This window comes from Corylus avellana, chromosome 8 (genome assembly GCF_965113065.1).
Source record: "Corylus avellana chromosome 8, dhCorAvel1.hap1.2, whole genome shotgun sequence".
NCBI lineage: Eukaryota > Viridiplantae > Streptophyta > Magnoliopsida > Fagales > Betulaceae > Corylus > Corylus avellana.
Genome location: NC_142497.1, coordinates 9,499,963 through 9,514,785, shown reverse-complemented (window position 1 = coordinate 9,514,785; position 14,823 = coordinate 9,499,963). Strand labels below are relative to the sequence as shown.

The 14,823-nt window shown below is 37.8% G+C and overlaps 1 protein-coding gene across 1 annotated transcript; it reads right to left on the bottom strand.

Moving 5' to 3' along the window:
- Window positions 1-638: 638 nt before the first annotated feature.
- On the bottom strand, window positions 639-1,810 carry LOC148584098 (uncharacterized). Its single transcript, XM_088518737.1, has 2 exons — window positions 1,705-1,810; window positions 639-1,309 (listed from the first exon to the last, which is right to left on the bottom strand). Exons 1-2 carry the CDS (start codon window positions 1,808-1,810, stop codon window positions 639-641), a joined length of 777 nt encoding a protein of 258 aa, XP_088374863.1.
- Window positions 1,811-14,823: the final 13,013 nt, after the last annotated feature.

The window sequence follows — 14,823 nt, the reverse complement described above, 5'->3', positions numbered from 1 at the left end:
AAGAGATAAAATTATTCATTTAGAGCATTCACAATGGAGGAGCCAAATTTTAATGCAAAATGGCTCATCAAAACTCACTTTTATTTAGTTTAGCTAATGAATTTTTAAATGCCTCTACATCCGATTAGCTATATTTTTATCTATATCATTTAAATATTATTAAAAGTGAGAAACGTTTTGGGAAAAAGAGAAAACATGTGAGAGAAACAATAAAAAATAAAATGGCTCATTTGAAAAGTGCAACTACATTTAGTTTTTTTTTTAGCTCTTCCAGTCAAATATCTATTTTATATTTTTTTTTTGGCTAATCCAATGTAGAAGGTTTTTTAAACATTTGAAAAGTTATTTTAGATAAAAGTAGCATTTGGCTCTTATATTGAGAATGCTCTTAATCATTACCTTAACAATGCCAATATATAATTTAGCTAGACCCAAAAGGAAAAGAAAGATGCTTTTGTCACTACAAACATACAACAGATGATTTTTGGCGAGGAAATTAAAAAAAAAAAAAGAAAGACTAGAAGCTTCTTTGGGGAGGTGTTGGCAGAAATTAAAATTATCCCAAAGTCAAAACAAACGTAATTAAAATTATCTTCTTAGTTTTTTTTTTTTTTTTGAAGTGAAACTTAATACTTATATTAAACCAATAACTGTTTATCTGCAATTACAATAGCATGAATGCACAAAGGACATTCAAACCGCCAAATAACCTCCTCATTACAGTTTAATGCAAATTTAGCCAACCTATGTGCAGCTTCATTTCCTTCGCGTTTAACATGTAGAGCCTTCCACTGACAAGAGCGATTAAGAATAAATTTAGCATCATCCACTAAATGCCCATACCTTCCCCAATATTCAGCAGATTTACGAAGAGCATTTACAACTTCAAGGGAATCCCCTTCTACCTCAACCTTGCTAAAACCAAACTTCGAAAAAAATTCAGCCATTTTCCATGCTACTAGAGCCTCTGTTGTAGTAGGATCAAGCGTGGCTGTCATGGAACTACACAAGGCAGCCATAACAACCCCTTCATGGTCCCTTGCCAATATACCCATTCCCACCTTTTTCCCATCTTTAGTTAATGCAGCATGCCAATTGACTTTTATGAAGTCTTCTATAGGTTGCATCCATTTTTCCACTACAGGTTCTCTTGGAATAATGGCTATTTCCTTTGTTGCTTGCTTCGCTGTATTAATAGCCTCCCATTGATTCTGTGCTCTTCTGAAAATAGTTGGTGGAGCCGTCAATACACCACCAAAAACCACATCATTCGTCACATCCATATCAACCTGGCTATAATCAGAAGAAGCTGTAGTGCATATTCTGTCAATTTATTATACAGCTCAAGCAAAATGTTCAAGAAATTATCATCAGCGCATGCACACTTCTGAATTCTTGGGGGACATTCCAACCATACTTCTTGGGCAGAAGGACAGCTCCACAAACAGTGCCCCACCGTCTTAGTTTCCAATTCACAAATAGGACATAAAGAATCTTGAGTAATGCCCCTCTTAAACAAATTATTCTTTGTGGCTAATATATTATTACAACTCTTTCATAGAAAAGTTTTCACCACCCTTGAACTCCTTATTTTCCAGATTTTTCTCCACGCTTTTGAAACCAGTTCCACATTTGAGCTACTGCTAGTGACACCTTCCCCCATTCCTTTGGCAAAATGATAAGCACTTCGAACGGAAAACTCACCATTCTTAGACCCCGCCCATACCAACCGATCATTCTGTGGCCTTGGACAAATAGCTAAGCTGCAAATCATATCTTCTTCTTCCTTCCTAAATATAGCTCTAACCATCGATTGATTCGACCAATTAGTATCCACATCAATAAGAAGACTAACCCATGCATTTCTCGAAGTGTTGAAGACATTAAGACTAAAGGTCCAAAGGTTTTTATGTTGTCTAAGGTAATGTATGACTTCCTAATTAATGATTATTGCTTTCTTTTGCATTTACAAAGTACTACCTATTTTTAATTCTATATTTGTCTAAAATTAGGGGGAATGTGAAGTGGAGATTGCTGGTTTGAAGTAATAGGACTACTATGCTGATTGTTGAACTGCATATTTTAATATGACCATTGTCTTTTGAACAACTTGAACAACATATTTTGTGGATTTCATTTGTTATTGCACTTTTGATGGTTATTGTTATGTAATATTAATAATGTGTTATTTAGTTTAAGTGTGTATTCAGGTTATTTAGAAAATTTGTAGTACTAGTGTGTATTCAGGTTATTTAGAAAAAAAATTTAAGTTGCTGAAGTTGTTGCCTTGTTGCCTTGCTGAATTGTTGCCTTACTATTTTGAAAATTTTGGGTTTTGGTTAATTCAATGATTGTTTAGATTTTTAGTTATTAGATTAATTATTAATATGTAGACGTCAATTTTTTTTGATTTGTTATTGCTATATCAATCATTTGATTTATGTGTTATATTTTTTTTGAAGACATAAAGGCTTGGAGTTGGGGACTTGAGGTTAATTCATTTTTAATGATATGGCAAATTAAATTTTGTAATTAAATCGTACCTCCCTTGACATTTTAATCAAATGAAGTTTCTTTACATTGAATAATTAATGCAAGGGAGTAAAAATATATTAAACCTTTTTTTTAGTGTGTATTTAGGTTAATAAGAAAATGCTGAAGTTACTAAACTTCCTGCCTTGCTAGTTGCTACCTTGCTGGTTTGAAATTTTTGGGTTTTGATTACATTCTGGTTTGAAAATGTATTGTTTCTCTTTCATTTGCAAATTGCTGCCTTGTTGGTTTGATAAATCTTGGGTTTCACAGTACTGCTTACTTATCTATCCCTGTGAACTATTTTCTCGGATCTACTATGAAGCCATCGAACCAAATTGTTGGGAATGCAGCCCCCTCTAACTTGTTCCTTTATACCAATCGTATAGGGAAATTGCAACATTTTAAATCTAGACGGCCGTTCATAGTTCAAGCTGGGTATAGGTATCATCTTTGCCATTACTTTGTAATCATAATTCTTTATAGTCCTTTACTTATCAAAAAAAAAAATCTATAAATGTTTATTTTATAAAGTGATTTATTGATTGTGTTTAGTGATTCTTGCTTAACTTCAAAGCAGGAAGATCGTGAAGGACTTTGTTTGTGTATCCTCAATGATTTTGCTAGGGTTCCTTCCCTTTATGTGCTTGTAGTATTAATCAGGAGAAAAATTTGGTCATTAATGAATTTGTCTGTAATCTTTTCCTGCTTTGTGGTACAGGTTTCTGAGCAGAGTAGATGAATAAAAAGTGTATATGTATATTTTCACCTTCCACTCGCCTCACACGCCACAACATGATGTTGATGCAGTTGCTGAGTTCGAAGCTAAATCTGGAAGGGATGGAGCATGGTTAGTGTTTCTTGTCTTTCATTTATAGCGATCTATATTTCTTGATGCTTCCTGTATTATTTGTGATAATGATCATATTCTATGGTAAATGACTTGCTAGTAATTAATCTAAATTTTTATTTTCTTTTCTTAGGTATGATGCTGCTACCTTTTTCCCTTGTGAATGATTTATCTACACAGCATATGTCTTGGTTGACCTTATAAGGCTTGGATTGAACTATTAAATTGGCTCACAAGATATACCCAAAATGATATGATGGACGGGTCAAGTCATATACTTGTTTGGAATTGTTCCTCATCATCCTTGTCAAGTCATAATACTTTGTTTTCAAGTAAGAATTTAAGCAAGTGCTAGTAAGAAATATATTTACTTTGGTATATATATATATATATATATAAACAGAGCATGACATGATTTTGCAAAGGTTTCCAGTGAACTAATTCAAGGGCTATATAGTAGTTAGAAATCCTTCTTTACATTAGCTAGACACTGAATGTGATATTTCAAAAACCCCTTTTTCCAAACTTTGGTCACTAATGAATTTGTCTGTAATCTTTGCTTGCTTTTGGTACAGGTTTCTAAGTATAGTGGATGTATACAGGTTTCAGAAAAAAAAAAAAAAAAAAAAAGTGGTACAACATTTTGCTAGAATTTGGAACTTGGAAGCATTACCTTCTGCAACTCTGCCAGCCAGTGCCAATGTTTGCTGTTCAGCCCCTGCTTGTCTTATGGATTTCAAGATTTCATTTGCAAATAGAACTTTTTATTTGTTGTATTCACTTGTTTATTAAAGATTGTCAGTATTTCATTTGCAAAATGTAAAGTGATTATAGGTTTTTTTTTTTTTTTTTTTTTTTTTTAATTTGATTTGTAATTGCATATCAATATATCATAATGATATTGCAAATATTCATTAGGTTTTTTTGTAATACTATTTCATATTTGATATCGATATGTAATTGTTTTTCGAAAATTTTGGAGTTGTAATTGTAAATGTTTGTCTTGCAAGTTGTAAGTTGTTATGTGGTTTTAGAGAATTTGGTTAAAATAAGTTCTATGAATATATTTTTAAATTTTTTTATCCATTATTTTTATTAAATTAAATTTATTAATATTTTTTTAAAAAATATTTTGTACGTTGCGAGTCGGGTACCCGATAAGGGGCTCGGCTCACCTAAGAGTCGAGCTCGCACAAAGAATTATTCTTGGCAAGCCAAGTCAAGCAGGTGATTTCAAACCCATCACAAGCTCGAGCTGAGCTTGAGCTCGTTTACTATTTTCACGAGAGCTTGAGCAATCCTGGCTCGTCCAAGCTTGACTCGTTTACAACCCTAGTTATAATTATGGTTGTTAATGTAGAAGTAAAAGAGTGCAACACATGGTTTACTTCTCAAAGGTTTAAAGAGTAAAAACTACTGGGAAGAGTGGAAAATGATGAGAAAATTGGTATAGAATCTGGAATTCAAGCTAAGTTTGTAAACACTTCTTTTACAACTGAAACACTAACTAAACAGATTGCTATATTGCTAAGCTAGTTATTACAAAACTCTTGTTGGAAAGCTTGAATGCTAGAAATGAAAACAGAAGTGGGCTTTTATACCACTGGACCCAGATACAATAGGCCTGCTGTGCAGAGTATTAAAACCCAAACAAGTTGCAACTAACTAAACAGTTTATATTTGCACACGTGTTTGACCTTCTAATTATGAAAGTTGCTTCAGTTGCACCTAACTGGAATCCACGCGTCAGTTCCTCAACTGACTAACAAACCTTCTTTCACTACAATAAAGCCACGTGTCCATGCTTTTCAGCTCAATGCCACTTTCTTCCACTTCATCTTCTACACGGTTTTATTCTTTCTTCTTCTCTCCTTCAGCCTTGTAACAAATACCTACCTTGCCCACAAGGTGTGGATAAGTGTTCTTGAGAGTATGAAAGGGTTCCCACGAAGCTTCTTCTGGCAGTTGACCCTGCCAACGCACTATAAGCAAGCTCCATTACTGCTCAGTTGTGGATCTTTCTTGAGCGTTTGCTCAAGATTTCTTCTGGCTCAGGTTGGATGACTCCTTCACCATCCACTGGAGGTAGATGTGTGATTGGAAGGATGGATCTCCCCAATTTCAGCTTTAATTGTGAAACATGAAATAAGGGTGGATGAGAGAACCCGTTGGAAGGCTCAGGTGATATGCTACAGTTCCCACCTTTCTTTCCACCTGAAATGGTCCATAAAATCGAGGAGAAAGTTTTAGATTCCTCCTCCGAGCAACAGAATCTTGGGGGATATCTAAAATCTCGCTTAGTGTGAGATTTCTCATCAGGTTTGTTCCCCTTGCTTATTGTATCTTGATTGTATCATTTGAAAATCTGGTCAAACTTGCTATTCGTTTTTTGTTTTTTTTTTTTTTTTTTTCATGTCCAGTGGAATTTCAAGGCATATACATGCATAAATATATTTGTGCATGTGTACACATATAGATATGTTTTGGAGATTGATAAGAATGTTGGGGGATATCTAAAATCTTGCTTAGTGTGAGATTTCTCATCTGAAAATCTGGTCAAACTTGCTCTTCTTGTTTCAACATTCTCTCATCTTTAGTGAGAAAAGAAAATATGGTCAAGTAGGTTCTTTTTCTGTATTTGACATGCAACCTGATCAAGACGAAAAATCAGTAGTTCTAGATTCACGCATTGCATGAAGGTTTCCTCTTACTTGTCACCCTGTTGTCACCTTTTCTTCATATGTTAATATTGAGTCACCACCTTCTATGCATTCATGCGAGAGAATCTTCTATTAACTGCCAAAGAACCATTTAAGATTTACTTAATATTTTGAAATAGCTCAATGAATGAAGTGATTATTTCTTGGGAAGTTTATCGGCAGAAGATGAATCCTATCAAGAAAGTGAAAATTCAGTGTGTTCAATCAAAGAGGATGAACTCAATGAAGAAAGTGAAATTTTAAAATGTTCAATTGAAGAGGACGAACTTGATGAAGAAAGTGAAAATTCAGAATGTTTAACCGAAGAGGATGAACGCAACAAGATTGAACGGATTCAACCATCTATGAGCCGTTGTGATGGTGATGATGATGATGATTGCAACTTGGGATCTAGCTAGCTGTGTATTTACTTAAATTAAGGTAATGTGGTTTCTAAAAATCTACAAATTCAACAACTCCAGGAATATGACAACAACAAAAAAGACACTGCTCTGCACATATAAATATTTGCATTCTTCTAACCATACTGCAACTGAAGCTCATGCTCCTAGTGAAGTGGCAGCCGTGAGGAGTCCTACTGTAGCAGCTGAAGCTCCTCCTGTTAGTTAAGTGGCAACCGTGAAGAAGAAGGCTGCTGCTGCTGCAATTGATGGAGATGCTATTCTAATTGATGAAGATGAAGCTGAGAAGAATTCTACTACTACAGATCGAGACATGAGGAGAAGCAGTGAAGCTGTAGAACACTTATCCAAGATAAAGTGCAAAGAAAGAGAAGTTGGATTCAAACCAACTTCTCATTCTACGATTGAAGTAGAAAACCTTCAAGTTATTAATATTAGATAACATTCTGTTTTCAATCTCTAGTTTCTAGCTTGTAATTAAAGTCATTGTAATTACTTAGAACACCTTATGCATGTATAGTTCAAATAGGTTTCTTCCTTTGTAATTGCTTATGCTTACAAGAATCAATTTTTTTGGTCACAGACCATTAGTAACGTGTATATGGTGTTAAAATGTTACTAAAGTGTAGCAACATGTCTATGGTAACGTGTTTAACGGGTTATGAAATTGGACGTAATTATAATGTGTCAGAATCTGACACATGACCAAATGTTAACGTGTCAGAATCTGACACGTTATTAAGGGTGGTAACGTGTCAATATGACATGTTACAAAAGTTGACAGGGAATTTTTTTTTTTTTTTTTTTTTTTTCAATTTTCTCCGTTCGTTATACTAGAATTTTCTCCGCTCGGCACCTGATATACGAGTTACATATAATGACAATCCAATAATCTAATCCAAAATCCAATAATCTATCAATCCAACATCAAATATATAATAAGAATAATGGAAAAATATAAAAAAGCCTCCTAAATTACCAGCCGTTTTCGATTTAGCCCCTTGATGTTTCAAAAGTGATAAAATAGCCCCCAAAACTACCAAACTTTTGCATTTTGGCCACTCCGTTAGTCAAAATCGTTAGTCTGGACGGAAACTGCAAAACAACGTCGTTTTATTAGGGTAAGTTACGAAAATGCCCTTGTATGATTTTTTTTTTTTTTTTTTTTTTTTTTTTTTTTTTTTTTTTTAAAGCAGGAGCAAAACGGCGCCGTTTTTGCTTAGGGTAATAGTTGTATATATTCTTTCAATCTTCATCGTCTCCTTCACGCTACCCTGATCCTCTCCTTCACGTAGCCCCTGCACGGTGCCGTCTGCCCGATCGGGATGATTTGTTTATGAACTTTAAAAACTAGTGCGTATCTGTGTCGGTGCGTGAGAGAGAGAGAGAGAGAGAGAGAGAGAGATGATTGGTTTATGAACTTTAAAAACTTGAAATTGAAGGAAGAAACAACTTGTCTATGTCCCTCTCAAAACTAAAATTGCTCAAAGCTACACTACTTTTCCTACATTTACACAAACCTAATAAATTCTCACAGCTACTATTTACATTGTAACTTGAAAAATTCAACAACCCCTCTCCACCAACTGTGCTCTCCAGCTCTTCCACACCGTTAACAATGGAATCTATGGCTGACCCACAAATTATATCGGCGTCACTTTCAATATCATCCATAATAATATTGCTTTCCTCACAACGTTTCCCTCTAATCGCGAACCAATTCTCACTCCATGTCCAACTGGATACCCCTGAAAGTGACGACAACCATCTGAGCGTGCGGGGGCTGCGTGAAGGCGACGATCGGGTAGATGGCACCGTGTGGGGGGCTGCGTGAAAGGAAGGCGACGATCGGGCAGCACCATGCGAGGGGTTGCGTGAAGGAGAGGATCAGGGCTGCGTGAAGGAGACGATGAAGATTGAAAGAATATATACAACTATTCCCCTTAGCAAAAACGGCACCGTTTTGCTCCTACTTTAACCAAAAAAAAAAAAAAAATTATACAAGGGCATTTTCGTAACTTACCCTAATAAAACGACGTCGTTTTGCAGTTTTCGTCCAGACTAACGGTTTTGACTAACGGAGTTGCCAAAATGCAAAAGTTTGATAGTTTGGGGGGCTATTTTATCACTTTTGGAACATCAGGGGGCTAAATCGAAAACGGCTGGTAGTTTGGGGGGCTTTTTTATATTTTTCCCTAAGAATAATCTATCAATTCAACTATATATAACCACAATCCAACTACCACAAATAATCCAACTCTAAATATATATATACACATCAACGTAGGAAATAGTAAACTACATTACAACTAATGTTATACACAAATACAAAAAACAGAAGCCTTAAACAAACACTACTCGGACCAAAGCCGAGTGAACATCATCATGACCATTATCTCCTGACTTCTCCGCACTAACTGCAAATGATAAAACAAACAATCAATCAGCTAATTGACGTTTGTGATATAATATTATCAACTCCTAATAGATGAGCAATGTCCAAGTAAGTAAGAAAACAATCGAATAATTGTCACATAAACAACCTCGACATACATATTTGCACAACCTATGCATATACATATTTGCACGACATACATAAACACATATACATCTACATATACATTTATTTAATGAGGCGGCTTCAACAAATATGGTAAAATTAACTATGCAAAGCTCCAATCACAACCAAACCAACCAGGAACAACAAAATAGATTATTTTGAGTTTATATATATATATGCTACTCGATTATATATATACTCACGGGGTGCCTGAACGACGGGGATAATGTCTTGACAAACGAGACTTTTGTCAGCCGGCGTCTGGTGTAGGATTTCATTGTGATCGTCGTCCTTAGCTTCTACTGTTACGTCATCTATACATATTACGTTGCAATAATACAATTGTGTTAGATACGAAAAAAGTTTATTTACCAAACAAAATTACTAGCCCTTAAAATGATATTCATCTCGTAAGATAATCGAGTTACTCAAATAGAAACAATAAGAATATATTATTACCTGATCGGCTATCAACTGAGGATCTCACAATCACTCGGGCTGGGGATTCTGCATCTTGCAGATTCCTGATAGTCGTCACCTCCGGCTCGGACTCCATACGTCTCGACCCCTCAAGGCTGCGAATCCGCGCCTCATAGGTCGCCATTTGAGCAGCCATCTACTGAGTCACTCGTGCGGTCACCGCTGCAGTAATCTCCTCACTCTACTGTGCCAGCCTCACATCCATTTGCTCCCTGTGCTTCTTCCTCTCAGCTTCAATGGCTCTTTCAAGTTCTTCACACGAGACCATCGTCCCGCCACGGTTCTACAATCGTGCTTAGGACGGTGTATAGTATGAGTGGATGGTGCCGCGTGTAGGCAGAATATTCTTATTGACCCCTCGAACACGACCTGCATACTCAGGCTTATTGTCGTGCGCCTGAGCATAAGAGTCATTCGGTGTCCACCTAATCGTCCCCTGGGGCCCATCTACCTGTTCCGCAGGGTCATTTTCCAATAACTCCTCCATCCATGCCTGTACATGAGCATTGTTATATATATAATTGTTAAGACTCAATAAGTTAATACATAAATAAAAATTTATGACAAGGTGTCTGCCACTTACAATTCTCATTGCGGCCACCGGATTTGGGCAGCTACCATCTTTCTTTGTATGGGTCTTGATATAAGCCTTCGCTAGCGTAGGAGCCATGCCCGAAGTAATTACCTGCAATTAGTTCAAACCACTAATGAAATGTTCGTATATATACTACGCAAAATATGACATATACATATAGTTATGGTAAGTTAGAGTAGTACGTCCTCATGTGCCACCCTTGCATAGCTCTTCGAGCCGGTGTAGTGTGGTGTTTGATTCTGTGCTCGTATGTCTTTCATATGCGCACAATAAGCCTACGAACACAACATGTAGACGTTATTAATAGCTAAGCCATCGAACAATTACAATTAACGAAACACAAATAGTTTGAAGTGACCTACTTGATAAGCGAGATCACACCATTTCACCAATAATATTTCCACGTCTGCGGGGTTATACTTTGAAATAGTCTGGCCCATCCTTCCTGCCACTATCGCAGGAGTGTCGTCGCTCTGACTCATGAGCTTTTTCCTTAACTTGTGCCTCAAAAGCTTCTGCTTTTTGCCCATGTCTCTGAAAGCGTCTTTTTTAATTTCCGTCATATCCAACCTAAGCATGATGTAGAAGTAATGCTGCATCAATTAAAAACTAGGGTATTAAAGCGCTTGTTGTATAAAATAAATTTAATATGCAACTGCTACATATCATAAATTAAGAACATCTAATCTACACTTACCATCATTGACTCAAATAAATCCTCCTTGCATTATTCTGGTACATCCTTCCAGTTGTCGGATAGCCTGATAAAAGACCCGGTCTTGCAAGTCTTGCCCATCATCCGTCTAAATTTTTTGCCGCTTTGTCCTACAGGCTGCCAAGCGCCATTATACTCCATGACGACCCTTTTCCCATCCAGAATGTCCCACAACTTGTGCGAGTCATTTATGGTCAATACTTCAAAGTTACCCTTGCTATCTGCAATGAAGAAGTATATATTAACACACAAATGGTTAAACATATATTATTTGAATTTATGTACTAATTAACTACATCTACCATCATGCGCAAATATGTACATATTTATGGTTTGGAATAGCATACATACATACCTATCATGCGAATCTGGTCAATAGCCAATACTGGACAAGCAGGGTCATCGTGCTGCTCATTGTGCGCGTCACCTGTGCCATCATCCATGTCTTTAGTGGCCTGTGTCTCACTATCATCCACAGGTGCGCCGCTGTGTGGCTGCCGATCGAAAAAGCCGTTCGGCAATATACCCCTATGGGTCAATGTGGGTGGCGGGGATGGCAAACGCATGGAGGCCTCAGGGTTGCGAGGACTAGGCTCATATCAATATCCAAACTGGGTAATGCCTGTCGGACGGGATTACTTCGCGAGTATTTGGACTATCTCAGCCGAAGTGCTGGGAATGTCGAAGACATAATCGTCTCTCACAGGTATCTACCCTTCCACATGCTCTGGAAGTATGGGTCGATACCCTGATTGCTGCTAGAGAAGTATAGCAGCTTCCTGTGACTCACTGTCCGTAAGGCCATGACGCAATCTCAACCTAGAAGATTATGCCCTCTGATTCCCTGATTGCTGCTGGAGTAGCATAGCAGCTTCTTGTGACTCACTATCGGTGAGGCCATGGTGCGATCTTGACCCAGAAGAAGCTCCCATTCGTCCTCTTGACTTCCCCCGAGTACTCATATCAACCTGCGAAATACAGCACACACCCAATTAGTTATGTGTATAGTGTAAAAAATATTTACCGCTTATATGACGAAAAATTGCCAATCAATGCACAAATAAATAATAACAAACCAATAAATGTAAAATATTTAATTCATATGGAATGACATACGCCTTGATTGGTGCGAAGCCGGGTAGGACATATTGGATGTCATCATGCGGATCGTACAACTGATTATTGTTTAAAGTTAGTGGCTCACTCTCGTGAAAGTTTGCATGATCATTATCAGGCGCTTGACCCTGACCAATGTTGTATACGTTTCTAGGTTTAGTTCTCACCGCACAAGCCCAATCTAGGTTCCTTTCATCTTCAACGTAAAAAACTTGTTCCACTTGGGAAACTAGTACATACGGCTCATCACTAATCAACTCCCCCTTATGGACAAGGTTTTTGAAGTTGACAAGCACTATGTCATACTCGTCCACCTTGTATTCCCTGTCCCTTGTGATGTACACCCAATCACACTTGAACATAACATACTTTGTTCTGTCGTCATACTCTACCTCAAGTATTTGAGTTACCTTCCCGTAGTATGTTTTGCCATCAACAGTCGGCACGCACACGCCACTATTCTAAAACCTCTTTTCCACTTCATGTGCGACAGTGCGAAAGAACTTTCCGTTGACCACATATCTGTTATATTGGATTGCTGAGACCATCGACCCTCTACAATGCATTACTAGTTTGTCACCCATATCCTTCTTGCGTTGATCATCTGAACAATCGACCCACAAGTCATATACAATGACGAAGTGTAGTTAGTGCAATGAGGAAACATTATGAAATTTACAATGTGTGCATGACATTAGTCTTATGTAGTCACGGTACCAATTGCAAAATTGCTCAAAATGTTGGGTTTCCAACTGATCGTTCGTCGTTCGCCCCCTGTTTACGATTTGTCTTATCGAATCCTTGTGCATCCTACATTTTGAAAGAAAATCAATTAAATTTAATTCACAACTAACACTGTTGCAGGATATGAGCACGCATATCTTCATTACACAATACTCAAGTCCGCAATTGGAGGAAGTCATTTGAGTTAAACAGAATGTAAAGGTGAATCTGTCTCAACGTGAGTCGGTCGAGGACGACTCGGGTTCCAGCCCCTTTAGGCCCATCCGGGTTTCATTGTGGCCTATTGTGAAATGTCGATGCGTTCTTTAAATACATCTCACAGAACGTCACCAACTCGGTTGCTATGTAGCCCTCTACAATGCAGCCCTCAGGAGCCGCTTTATTGCGCACACTAAAGTTGAACCCCCCGAGGCTCGTACATATCAAAACTAGTCAATTATTACATCTAATAATTATTTTTAAATAAATAAATGGCAACAAAATTTTAGTTTTAATTTTTTACGGGAAATGTTACCTCTCTGTCGGATACATCCACCTATACTGTACCGGTCCACCGAGTCGGCATTCACGGACAAGATGCACCACCACAAGATCCATGCTGGTGAAAAAACTGGGGAGGAATATCTGTTTCATCTTGTACAGAGTGATATAGATGTCAGGCTTAAGTCGGGCTATATCCTCTTAGGTCAATGCCGTTGAACATATGCCCCTGAAGAATGCAGACATCTCAACCAGTGGTCTGATCACGTTACCGGGTAGTGATCCACGCAATGCAATTGGGTGAAGCTGTTGCATCAATACGTGACTGTCATGACTCTTCAAACCCGATATCGTCCGGTCCTTAAGTTTTACACATCGGAAAATGTTCAAGACATATCCGTCTGGCACCCTTATATTTTGAAGCACTTTTAGGAAACTAGTTTTATCCTCTTTCAACATCGTGTGGCAAGCATGAAACATATAGATTCTCCCATCATCACCTGTGAAAGGATGAAGTGCTGGTTTCAAATCCATTTCTTGCAAGTCTTTACGGGCTTGAAGGTTGTCCTTCGTTTTCCCCTTAATGTCGTGTATTGTGCCAATTATATTGTCCATCACATTTTTCTCTTTGTGCATGACATCAAGGTTGTGCCGTAATAAATTATCCTTCCAGTACGGCAAATGAAAGAAAATACTTTTCTTCTTCTACAATATATTATCAGTCATCTTCCTCTTTGCATGTGAATTATCAATGTTAACTGACTTACCGGGGCTCTCATTCCCAAATACCATTCCTTCTAACTGTTTTAGGATTTCATCTCAATTTGGCACATCGGGGGCACATTCTAGTTCTTGGTTACCATCAAATGTACTTTTATTCTGCCTCCACGGATGATCCATGGACAAGTATCGCCTATGCCCTATAAAGCAAAACTTACTTCCGTGTTTTAACCGTCTAGACCTTGTTGCATGCATACAGTAAGGGTATGCCTTTCCACCCCTTGTAGGCCACCCAGACAAGTCCGCGTATGCCGAAAAGTCATTAATTGTTCACATTAGCTACACTCGGAGCATGAAATTCTTTTTCAGGGAGACATCAAATGTCTGTACCCTCACACTCCATAGTTGCTGCAATTCCTCAATTAACGGTTGCATGTAGACATCTATATCCATTCCAGGTGAACTTGGGCATGGAATAATCAGGGATAATATGAAAGACGTTTGTTTCATGCACACCCAAGGAGGCAAGTTGTACGGTACAAGCATTACAGGCCAAGTATTGTAGGATGTTCTCATGTTCCCAAAAGGATTAAATCCATCTGAGGTTAGGCCAAGTCTTAAGTTCCTACTGTTCGTTGAAAACTCCGGATATAAACTGTCGAATGACTTCCATGCTTCGCCGTCGGCTGGATGCCTCAATACACCGTCCTTAGTGCGGCCTTCTGCATGCCACCTCATATAGGGTGCAGTATGCTCTGACATAAAAAGCCTCTGTAGTCGTGGTATGATGGGAAACCACCACAAAACCTTGACCGGACGTCTCTTACTCGACGATATAGGGTGGCCATCCTCGTCCAAATGAATTTCGTCTTTCCACTTAGATTTCCCACATTTAACACATGAATCTAAG

Excerpts from the sequence above, each read along its gene's own strand:
- LOC148584098 (XM_088518737.1), bottom strand. The coding sequence starts at position 1,810 with ATGGTTAGAGCTATATTTAGGAAGGAAGAAGAAGATATGATTTGCAGC. Across the intron at positions 1,310-1,704 it reads ATGGGCGGGGTCTAAGAATG|CTTCTTCTGATTATAGCCAG; the intron begins GTGAGTTTTCCG and ends TATGCACTACAG.